Genomic DNA, 12,443 nt, shown 5'->3' with positions numbered 1-12,443 from the left:
TAGTTCAACTGAAAAATCAGTTAAACTCAATTCATTTCTGTTCTATTGTTTTTCGGTCACCAGTTCAGATGCATTTCAACTCAACTTACAACTTTCAATGTTCTATTGGTTACTTAGTGCACATTTCAGTCAAATTCTCGAGGGATCTCAGAAGACAAAATCTTACCCAACTTGCTCTTTGCTGCAAGGCCATAGAATGAAAAAGAGGGAGGGGGAGGGAATAATGAGGGATAATTAATGTGACTGATAACAGTATCTGATTATTAATTAATTATAAATTAATGTGAACAGTATGCTGAAGAGAGGGGAGTAATCGAGTGAATCTATGAGTGTTTTTTTTTATTGTATCTCACAGTGTTTGCTTTTCCGATGCTGTTTTCCTTCACTGGGCATGACAGCTGGGCGTGTGCTCTCCTCAGCTGAGTCCCGCCCACTGGATGCCTCACTGCCCAGTGAGTCGCCATCAGATGGAGACAACCTGACCAATCACAAACAACGCTGACGATTAGTCTTTCACAACGTAGATTAAACTCATTTTATGTCAAAAGTTAAATGAATTTGGTGATGACAGACACCTCTCTGCCCCCCTATCTCTTTCCCTCGCCCACACACACACACACACACACACACAGACGCAGTATTGACCGGCCTCGTCTTCGTCCTGCGTTGCGAGACACTTTAGTGGAAGAGCTCTTGGATTTGGGCGTGTTTAGCTCTCCGCCCTCTGAAGGCGTGGGCTCTTTGATCTGCGGGGGCAAGGGGCCGGGCTCCTGGATCACCATGATGTCATCTTTGCTGTGCTGGCCCAGGTGCAGCTTGGCAAAGTCAAAACCTTTCACACTTGGGGCCTGGAGCTGGATACGCACACAAAACACACACACACACACACACACACACACATACACACACACACAAAAAGTAGTTTCGTGTAACCCATATAAGCCTTGGTGTTTTACATGGTTGAGTTCAGTCTGGTCACTCTGCTCAGCACAGCTGATTTAATTCAAATAAAATGAACCCAACTGAGAGGCATATGGCCCTTGACCTCTGTAACCTTTGTGTGACCCCCCCCTGGCAAGACCCCTGACCTTTTGTCGCTGGGTGATAGTGCTCATGGCATCGGGCTGGAACTCCAGCTTCTCGGAGCGGCAGAGCTTCCAGTAGAGGATGATGATGATGAAGAGCACCACCAGCACCGGCACCACCACCCCCACCACCAGCCACACGCTGCTGGGCTGCGTCTCCCGCGGCGACAGGGCCAGCTTCTCCACCACTGGAGAGGGGCAAGGAGCAGACGCGTATACAGGTGAGAGACACCAAAGACACAGTAAGAAGATGCACAAAGAAAGGGAGAAAACCGTCACACGCGTGTAGACACACACACACACACACACACACACACACACACACACACACACACAGGAAAACACAGGCGCAAACACCCACTGTTTTACCAAATGCATGTGTGTGCTGGAGTTTACGAAATCAAATGGAGGTTTGTGTCTAAGTGTGTGTTTGCATGTGTTGCTGTTAAAGTGAGTGTGAACCATATCTGGATGTTTAACTCTGTCCCTTGAGGTAGAGGTCTGAATGGGATGGATTTTTCAGCCCTGCTCCCGCCAAACGATGTCATATTTAGTCCTGCTCCTGTCTACATCTTTCACGTTTTGTCCTGCTCCCGCCCGCAAAATCCTGCAAGTTCGTTCCCATAATTTTGGGCCTGTTATGGCAAATATGGGTTATTTCTTGCTGTTCTTGTGCAAACAAGAATACAATTCTATAGTTTAAGAACCAAAAATCTACTATTATTTCATTTCATTGTACATATATTTATATTTAGCAGGAGTCTGGCGAGTCACGTCTCTCACAAGCTCCCCCGATGCATCCGCTTCTTCCTGCCTGCACCCGCCCTCCACAATTAACACTAGTCCCAGTCCCAGTCTTTTGTGCTGGGACCCGCGGTAGGTACTACCGCAGGAGTGCAGGCCTCTACCTTGAGGACACAGTTAGGCATATTTGTGTGTGTGTGTGTGTGTGTGTTTATGTATGCTTGTGACAGTGTGTGTAGTTACTCCCGCAGGAGTGCAGGCCTCTACCTTGAGGACACAGTTGGGCATATATGTATGTACTGTCACAAGCATACATAAATACACACACACACACACACACACATGCAGACACACGCAAACACATATATATATGTATATATATCATTTATATACATATGTGTGTGTAGTCTCTCACCCTGAGCCAGGACCATCCCGTGCACACGGTAGCCCAGCACGATGGCGGCCCTCTGCAGGTTGATGCGGTTGAGCAGGGCGGCAGTGGTGTGCGCCGGCAGCCTCTCCCCGGTTCCCCCCTCCACAAAGTACACCAGCTCCAGAGGGTGGTCTGAGCCCTCCAGCCGCACCGCCCGCACCACCTGACGGGTGGAGGAGGACAGAGAGTCAGGAAGTGTGTGAGGAACTAAATAAATAGGGCAGGAAGTTTAGTGTGCATGTTCTCTGTGAGTGTATGTGTGTCAAACTGAATATCTTTGTTGGTTTGTTCGTGTGTGTGTGTGTGTGTGTGTGTGTGTGTGTGTGTGTGTGTGTGTGTGTGTGTGTACCTGTACGCTGTTGTTGCCCACAGTGGTTTCTCTCCTCCAGCGTCGGCTGACTCCAAGTCCCTCCCCCACCAGCTGGGCCAGTCGCCTCTCCATCTTGGCCTGGAACGTGCGCTCACTCACGCGCTGGTCTAACACACCCAACAGCACTGCACACACACACACACACATACAAGGTCATCAGAACAAGAGCACACACACACAGATAGTTTTATAGTTTGACAGTGCTCTCACACTCATACACACACACACACACACACACACACACACACAGTTTTATAGTTTAGCAGTGTACTCTCTCTCACACACACACTCAAACACACAATAACAAAGATTTATTTGGACTTTGACACACACACACACACACACACACACACACACACACACACACACACACACACACATAAATAAATAAACAGTGACACAGTGATGTGAGTATGCTCTTACCCGTCTTCACCCAGGAGGTTCGCAGCAGATGGGTCATATTGAGCTCAGGGTAATGAAAAGCTGTGGACACACACACACACACACACACACACACACACATACACAAGAGATGAGAATTGACAGTCAAGTCATTTCAGGCTAACACACTATAACTGCCTGCACACAGGTTGATGTATAACTTTCTCTAGTGCCTACACTACAATATACTAAATGCAAGTGTGTGTGTGTCTGTATAAACTCAAGTTGTACTCCACCATACTAAATACAGTGTATGTGTGTGTGTGTGTGTGTGTGTGAGCGTATAAACTCAGGCTGTACTCCACCATACTAAATCGGTGTATGCTTATATGTGTGTGTGTGTGTGTGTGTGTGTGTGTATAAACTCACGCTCTGCTATCTGCACTGCAGGGAAGCCCAGGTAGAAGCTGTACTCCACCATGCTGAGCTGCCTCAGGTGGGCGCTGACCTCTGACCCCAGCAGGTAGCCGCGCTCCTCCCGCACGGCGAAGGTGATGTCCACTGGCGCCCTCTGCTGCTGACGCTGGGCTTTGGCCATGCTGATCGTGATGTTGAAAATCTGGGAGAAACACACAAATATAAACACACACACACACACACACACATGCACAGGTACATAAATGAGATGTTCAATTAGTTCAATGTTCAATTTTTTACCATGTCAAGGTTAATGTTGTCATAGTTACCTCTATGGTAAAGTTCCCGTTCTCCTGGTAGCGTCGTCGAACCTCAGCATAGGCTGTGAGCAGACCACGCTCCACCTGCTCACTGAAGCTACACACACGCACGTCCACGTGGCCTGGCACAAACTGCAGCACTGCAGACACACACACACACACACACAATGGCCAAATGTACTAGTTCTAAAAGATTAAAAGATGTACACAATTTTTCTTTCGTGGGTGTATACAGTATGTTGTTAAACCCACATGCACAAAATTGATCAATATATGAAAAATGACAACAAAACAGTTATATTATCCTTCCATACATAAAAATACATACATATAAAAGTGGCAATATTAAACACACACACACACACATTACACACCTGAGTGCACCAGGTGCTTGTAGTCGGGCACAGTGACAGAGATGGAGGTGGCTGAGAGGATGGTGCTGGAGGCCGAGCTACGTGTTGATTGGCGGAGAGTGTTGATGACAGACATGGCCGTGAACACCAGTGGACCGGCCACCGTTCGGAAGATAAAGTTGGGCGGAGCCTTCAAGACCTGGCAAAGGTTAAAGGTCATTAGTTTTAGGCATATTGTTGTATCTCTTCACTATGCTTCAGTATATTACACCAAGAGACACCAAAATATTTATATGCAAGGGTATTTATGTATCCAATACTGAATAGGCTAGAGAGCATTGTGTTGAGATGAAAGCCCTCTGCCCTAGTTCCTACAGCCATAAGCAGGGCCATAAGTATTCATACACAAGACTCTGTGTGAGGACAGGCTATTTTAAGTCCACATATAAAGAGCCTATATATAAATGTGAGTGCGTCGCATCTGTTTGTGTGTGTGTAGGTATCCATCAGAGGGACAGAACAGCAGAGGGACAGAAACAGCAGAGGGACAGAAACAGTAGAGGGAAATTAAATCTATAATTTTAGGTTATGTTTACATTTCTCTTCAAATTGACCTCTGGTCTCTGAGTGTGTGTGTTCTGCTTCTACTGATCGCTGAGATAAACACTGAGGAAAACCTGAAGCTCTGAGTTGTCCTTTGAGTTTTCCTGAAAACACCCTGAAGGAATCCCTGACTGTGGGACACAGACCTGAAGCTCCACAGAGCGGTTGAACTCCCGCCTCAGGATGTCCTTGATGTGTGCTCTGGCGAACGCCACTGAAGTGCCCACTGGCATACCTGCAACAGCCAGCAGAGGGCAGAGGTCATCACTGCCCCAGTGCTATAGTATACACCATAGACATATATAGATGTCTATGGTATACACTGTATACCATGAATAATACCAGTAATACCAGAAAGGCAGCACTAGTTACTGTTTGATAACACAGATCACATAGTGATGTGTTTGGACATTGCACAGTTAAAAATGGATATGGCTGTCATGTGTCAACATTCAGGTTCATTTATGTGTTTTATTTACACTAAACTGTAAACTATGAAAAGTATAACAATACTTAAATACTATGACTGAACCAACATACCTACTCGCACCAGGTACATATCAGGTCTACTTATGTTACACAAGGGCTGCCTGCTTGGTGGAGAGAGGGGGATGCTGGGAGTTGTAGGCAGTGGGGCTCGTGTCGAAGGCATGGTGCTGAGTCGGGGTACGGAGGGGGTGCGAGGTGGCTTGATGGTGACTGCCTGTGTGGTCGGTCTTCGGGGCAACGTCGGGGCCGGAGGGGGTATTGCTGGGGGACAGGGGGGCGCGCTATGCCCATGGTGGCGTGAGGGGTGGGCTTTGGGGGGGAGGGCCGGTGGGTGTCTGTGGGGGGGCCCCGGAGAATGGGCGGAGAGAGGGAAGGGGTGGCAGTAATGGAAGGTTTAGCGGGGCTGGGCACAGGAGGAAGGGCATGAGTGTGCGTGTGCATTTGTGTGTAGGTGTGTGTGGGGGTGGGGGAGATGAGAGGACTGTCTTTGCTGTCCCTGAGCTCCTGTCCCGCGCTGGTGTTTTCTTTGGCCTTCTTGCTGTGCGTGTGTGTGTGTTTGTGCGTGGCGTTGTCACGGTTCTGCAGCATGTTGTAGTACTCTAGGCTGTTCATGTCCGGCAGCAACATCTCTGTGGGCTCAATGGGGTACAGTTCCGCCCAATCAAAGTCCAGCTCCTCGTCCACGCCTGCCCCAGGAGGCAGGCGGGGGTCGACGGGGTCAACCGTGGGGGGAAGTGTCCTGGAGGAGAGGGGGAGGGTCGGGCGGGCAGGAAACGCGGTGTCGTAGCTCACACCCGTGCCAGCCTCGTCCAGATCCTGCGTGTGTGTGTGAGTGTGTGTGTGTGTCAGGGAGTGTGTGACTGTGTGTGTGGGCAGGCTGGAGAGCAGCGAGAGGTCCTCGGCATCGCCCCCCATGAAGGTGAGCGTCTCCAAGTAGTCCCCGGATCCCCAGTCCTCCGCCGTTGGCGAGGACTCCGTGTCGTCGGGCGGGGTCAGGGTGGGTGTGGCTGGCGTGGGCTCGTTGCCATGGAGAAGTGGGCCCTGGCTGGGCGCTAGCAGCTCTGGGGGCCGCAGCAGTAGGTGGATGCCCTGGGCGCCTTCCTCACGGCTACCATCCTCACGGTTACCGTCCTCGCGGCTACCGTCCCCGTGGCTCCGGGTGTTGTCACGGTTACCAGCCTCCGTCTGCACCCTGGACGTGTTCGAGTTTGAGACCACGGCCTGGCTCTGACCATGGTGACCACTGGCCTTTTTGGAATGTCTGGATCCTGAGGGAGAATGTGGATGGCGTCTAGCTGCTTCTGAACGCTGAAACGACGATGACGACGACAATGATGTATGTACCGACGAAGATGTTCTATTGGTGGCTGAACCTATTCTTGATACAGGCTCGGGCAAACCTCTTCCAGACAGGCTGGACACTGCAGACAGACACAGAATAGCCAATGAAAGGCATGGCTAAGATGGCCAACCTAGAAAAGTACACACTGCAGCACTACTGAATATTTAAACACCCATACCTGTGTGCCCCATACCCATATCTTTGTGCCTCATATTCACATAGCATTCAGTCCAAAACATAGCAAGTGACATAGAATGTAATATGCTAGCATCTCTGCACAGTTAAACAATGTACAGATTGTACACAACACAGACCGATTTATTTACAAGCAATTGAACCCAACCACAGACAAATTCTATACACAACTACTGGCACTTCTGTTTGTAAACTATGCTAGCCTACTCCGCATCTCTGCATTGTTAGGAGACTTGTACTCTAAGTGGGACACACACACACACACACACACACACACACACACACACACACACACCTGCCACTACAGTGTCTTAAGGCTATGAATGACTACACACATGAGCACCAGCCTACATAACTGTGGTGCCATACCCATGATATATTATCCACTAAAAATACCTGCCCTATCAAAGAGCCCCCCCCCCCCCACACACACACACACACACACACACACACATACACACTCTGCCTGCAACACACTCAGTACACACAGCCAGTGGTGAGGAAACACATCAGACACAAATGGGGAGGCACTAAAGATGCATTTGGTGTAACTGAACAGAAATGTTCGAAACAAAGTATTTGTGAAAACGTATGAGAGCTATCAAATGATCTGCTCACATACTGACTTAGTCAAAGCAGTTATACTCAGCCATCTGTACACATTTATTTCACACTTATTTCACTTTTTTCAACGTGCAAGAAAAACCCAACAATGCCCTTTCACCAGACTACAGCACTCAATATGTCAAAATCAGCATGCATGTAAGGTCTCCTCTGGCAATCAACCGAGAAACTTGATTGAGCCAAATTATGGCTCTTGTAGCTAACTGGTTTAGTGGACAGCTGCCAGTCACAGGCCTGTGGGACCTGAGGGTTATGTGGGGTTAACTAGGTAACCACTAGGCTGCCTGCAGCTTGAAACAGACCTATGATTGTGGTCATATACCTTTGGGACAACTGCACCGTGAAGAACATAAAGATCAGCCTTATTGTCTGCATCACACAACCAAGGTTTTCTAATCTGTAGTACAGTCCACACACACGCGCGCGCTCACACACACACACGTACTGTATACTCTCTGTCTCTCTCTCATACACACACACACACACACACATACACACACACATGTATAATCTCTGTCTCTCTCTCATACACACACACACACGTACACTCTCTTTCTCTCTCTCACAAACACACACACACACACTCTTCCCTACACTTCCAAACACACCTGCAGATGTAAATCTGATTACATGTGAAATACTCATGTTTTGCAGCTCTGAAAGTACCTTTAAAAGCCCACTAATCTGAAAATCGTGTTAGAGGAGAGCAGCACACAAACACATTTACAAATACACTGAATATCTGCAGGACGTAGTAAGGGAGGGGAACCCCTGAAAGATGCACGGGGAACATGCCATGCAAGGTAGATGTTTGACATTTAGACTGTAGAGGCAGAGGTATAATAGAGGGCCCACAATTCCCAATACGTGTTAGTGTGTGTGTGTGTGTGTGTGTGTGTGTGTGTGTGTGTGTGTGTGTGTGTGTGTGTGTGTGTGTGTGTGTGTGTGTGTGTGTGTGTAGACAGAGAGGGAGTGGTAGAGCGGAATAATCATGAGCACCCTAATTAGCCTTAATCTTAGTTAAACAGCGGAGACTGTCTCAAGGGAATCCACTCTCACAGGACACAGAGAGTACACACACACACAACCATCCTCTCTCACACTCTCACAGGACACAGAGAGTACACACACACACAACCATCCTCTCTCACACTCACAGGACACAGAGTACACACACACACAACCATCCTTTCTCACACTCTCACAGGACACAGAGAGTACACACACACACAACCATCCTCTCTCACACTCTCACAGGACACAGAGAGTACACACACACACACAACCATCCTCTCTCACACTCACAGGACACAGAGTACACACACACACAACCATCCTTTCTCACACTCTCACAGGACACAGAGAGTACACACACACACAACCATCCTCTCTCACACTCTCACAGGACACAGAGAGTACACACACACACAACCATCCTCTCTCACACTCTCATACACACAATCAATGTATTTCTTACTCTCCCACTTTTTCATGTCCCTTTCTCGCTCACACACAACCACAAACACACCATCTATCTTTCACTACTCCTCCCTATCAATTTGTCTTGTTCTATTTCTCTCTCCCTCTCACTCACAACACACACACACACAAACACACACACACACACAGCCTTGAGATTGACTCTTGAGGTGTACCGAAGCTGTGGACCGAGTGGTGTTGCCGTGGCAATGTCTTGCGTTGCAGGAGTGTGTCACGTGCAGCTGGACTCATTGGTATTCAATAAACGTCGCATCACTCTTGCGCGCACACACACACACACACACACACACACACACACACACACACACATACACATGCGCACGCTCACTCGCCCTCTCTCTCACGCACTACAACACACACTGATATTCCACTGACACAGATTCCAAATGAAAGAGGCAGAGGAGGAGAGGGAAACGAGAGGCGAGAGAGAGAGAGGGAGGGGAAACAGAGCAGCATTGGGGAAAGAAGACACAAAGATGGAGGGAGGGAGGAGGAAGAGAGGGAAAGAGAGAGAGAGAAGCAGAAAGCAGTGGGAGAGGAAAGAGGGCATTTCCAAGAATAGCAGCATGTAACAGTATTAGACCTGTCTGCATTCAAACAGCTTTAAACCAACTGATCTAATCATCATGATATCAGATACAGACAAACACGAGAGAGAGAGAGAGAGAGAAAGAGAGAGAGAGAGAGAGAGAGGAAGAGCGGTGATTGAGTGTGTGTGTGAGAGAAAGAGAGAGAGTGTGCGTGAGAGAGCGAGAGTGTGCGTGAGAGAGCGAGATATACTGAGATTCAGAGATACAGACAGTGTGTCCGTGTGAGGGAGACCATGACAGAGTGGGAAAGAGAAAGAGAGTGAGTGAGAGAGGTATAGAGAGGGAGGAAGAGGAGAAAAAGAGAAAGAGAGGTATAGAGAGGGAGGAAGAGGAGAAAAAGAGAAAGATAGGTATGGAGAGATTCAGAAACAGTGTGTCAGTGAGAGAGGAGACAATGTGCATGAGGGTGAAAACGGAAAGAGAAAAAGGATGAGACATTGAGAGGAATAGATAGATAGATAGATAAAGAGGGAGTGAGAGGGAAAGATAAAGATGGAATGGGGAAGAGAGAGAGAGGAAACGAGAGAGTGTGATCTCCAACACTTTTTCTCTCCATCACTGGTTCTCAGATCAAAGGCCCAGAGCAGTGAGAAGCAGAGAACACACACCAGTCGCAGCAGTGCAGAAAACAGCAGGAGTGGATGACTAATGACCAGCCCTTCTACTGTACGTGTGTGTGTGTGTGTGTGTGTGTGTGTGTGTGTGTGTGTGTGTGTGTGTGTGTGTGTGTGTCTGTGTGTCTGTGTGTGTATGTATGTGTGTGTGTGTGTGTGTGTGTGTGTATGTATGTGTGTGTGTGTGTGTGTGTGTGTGTGTGTGTGTGGTGTGTGTGTGTGTGGTTCTGTGTGAGTGTGTGTGTAAGTTATTACAATAGATGTGAGTGAACCCGAGGGTGTGTTAATAAATGAGAGTGTGTGTGCATTCATTACAAATGGATGTTTGACTACATTGTGTGTGTGTGTGAGAGCGAGAGAGAGGGAGAGAGAAAGAGTGTGTGAATGTGTATGTGTGTGTGCAGGTCTCATGTACCCACTCGAGTGAAGAAAAATCACTGGATGTCTGCCTCATTCATCTGTGACACACTAAGCCATCTATATGTGTGTGTGTGTGTGTCTGTGTATGTGTATGTGTGTGTGTGTGTATGTGTGTGTTAGTGTGTGTGTGGTGTTCTGAATAGCAGCGCTGCATAGTACCGCTTCCCTTTCCACTGTTCTTGTTCTTCTTCCCAGTAAAGAGCTAAACATACATCCTCCCTCATAAATGTCCAATATGACTGTCAAAGAACATTCTAGTTGTCTCACCACTGGTATGACCATGGCTGACACAGGGGTACTCAAAGGATGTCTTACAGGTGCACCAGAAATGTCATACATACATTTCATTGCTGAATTTGGGCTAAAAAGCTCCTAGTATGAAAAAAACATTGTAGAACCATTAGCTTTCTACAATAATTGATTGGTTGGTTGAGGGTATTTCAGTTATTATCCATTAATGAAGCCCAATGTAAACTGCTTGCTCTCCTCAACCATTCTCTAGTAAGTCTCTGCTTTGGAAGGAAAGGTTTGATAATGGTCTCCCTCCTGGCTGTGCTCCAAGCTGCTTCCAGGTTAGTCAACATTGAACCCACAGTAACTGGAGAACCGATGCCATTTCAGTGAAGCACCCTCTTAATTATCGTCTATGGCTGCAAGGAGCATGTACTTCATTACTGAGTAAGGATTCAGATCTCATCAATTGGTGACTGCAGGACTGAGAGTTGGTTCCTGGCCAACGGTGGGTTCAGAGCGTTTTCACTAGAACCTTTATAGGCTTTTCTTTAACCTGCCCCCCACTTAGTTTTCAAATCATCCCTTAGATAGAAATGTAAACGAGACCACATATGACAATAGATTTAACATATTTGCTATTAGTCATACTGGTGTGTGTGTACACGTGTATGTGTGTGTGTGTTATTCCCTCAGAAGATCCAGAATTCTTGGCGAGGCTCCTACACACCCATGGCCCAGACTGATGCACCGTCGCCAGTCACCAATCTAGTGAGAATGTTACAACTTCCAATCGTCCAGCTCACCACTTTACTGTGACCTAAAGACGTGTGTGACTGTAACTCTGTCTAGTACCATAGTTCTGTCTCATACCCCATATCATAGTGCTAAACCACTGTTTACTTTATAATGGTTCCCAAACATCACTTACATAGACACACACACACCCAAACTGCAATACACATAGCCTCCTGTAAGTGCACTGGTAACCATCTCAGGATACTGTCTCAGTCCAGAAAGATTCTCATTGTCTCTTGAAATGGCTGGTGCACTGTTTTTTTTTAATTCCATTTTAAATTCTCTAAGTTGATTTTGTGAGAGGATTCAGAAGTTGACTAAGCTAATGACAAAAGACAAAAACACCCTAATGCAACATCCCTAATTGCATGTCATTGTAAGAGTTGTAGATGACAGATGTAGTGAACTTCAGCTATTCTCTCTCCTTCTATATATATATATATAGACCTCTCTTTTTTACACACACACAGCCACAAGAGATTAATGAAGGACTTTACCTGCTACAGGTGTGCTCCATGTCGCCATGGTGACCAGCATTCCAGCTGCCAACAGCAGCGCGCACCAGCCCTGCATGCGCCGTCCAAGCGTGGTGTTAGAGCTTAGACCCAGACTCTCATTGCTTTCGCTCGCCATCATGCGCACGTCAGGACATGTCAAATCCCCCGAGGCGAGACGGTTCCTCCCTACCAATCACGGGTATTCCCGCGCAGGGCGCCTGCCCGCCGATCCTTCTACGGACGGGAATGAGATGAATGGAGAGAAAGATGGGAAGAGAGAAGACGACCCATATTAGTAAAATTGTCTGTAAATAAAGGAACGAGGTCCCAGAGCCGGCTTTCGAGGCTGCTGGCTCCAGCTGGGAAGAGACGCCGCAGCCGGCTACTACGGCACGCGCAGCTCCTCCCAGAGCCCCACAGATGATGGATCTATCCCT

General features: G+C 47.7%; 1 protein-coding gene across 1 annotated transcript in view; it reads right to left on the bottom strand.

The window, feature by feature from the left end:
* si:dkeyp-27e10.3 (UPF0606 protein KIAA1549) overlaps positions 1–5,254 on the bottom strand; it is an 11,412-nt gene extending 6,158 nt beyond the window's left edge. The window contains exons 1-12 of the mRNA XM_031559174.2: positions 5,247–5,254; positions 4,853–4,941; positions 4,125–4,302; positions 3,760–3,890; positions 3,443–3,632; positions 3,056–3,115; positions 2,612–2,757; positions 2,245–2,425; positions 1,089–1,273; positions 646–854; positions 354–478; positions 167–181 (exon numbers count right to left, since the gene is read on the bottom strand). Coding sequence (XP_031415034.1) covers positions 167–181; positions 354–478; positions 646–854; positions 1,089–1,273; positions 2,245–2,425; positions 2,612–2,757; positions 3,056–3,115; positions 3,443–3,632; positions 3,760–3,890; positions 4,125–4,302; positions 4,853–4,939 — 1,507 coding nt within the window. The 5' untranslated portion in view covers positions 4,940–4,941; positions 5,247–5,254. The remainder of the gene's footprint in view (positions 1–166; positions 182–353; positions 479–645; positions 855–1,088; positions 1,274–2,244; positions 2,426–2,611; positions 2,758–3,055; positions 3,116–3,442; positions 3,633–3,759; positions 3,891–4,124; positions 4,303–4,852; positions 4,942–5,246) is intronic.
* Positions 5,255–12,443: the final 7,189 nt, after the last annotated feature.

The sequence above is a fragment of the Clupea harengus genome, chromosome 21 (genome assembly GCF_900700415.2).
Source record: "Clupea harengus chromosome 21, Ch_v2.0.2, whole genome shotgun sequence".
NCBI classification, from domain to species: Eukaryota; Metazoa; Chordata; class Actinopteri; order Clupeiformes; family Clupeidae; genus Clupea; species Clupea harengus.
The sequence above is the reverse complement of the archived record's forward strand: the minus strand, read 5'-3'. Positions and strand labels throughout refer to the sequence as shown.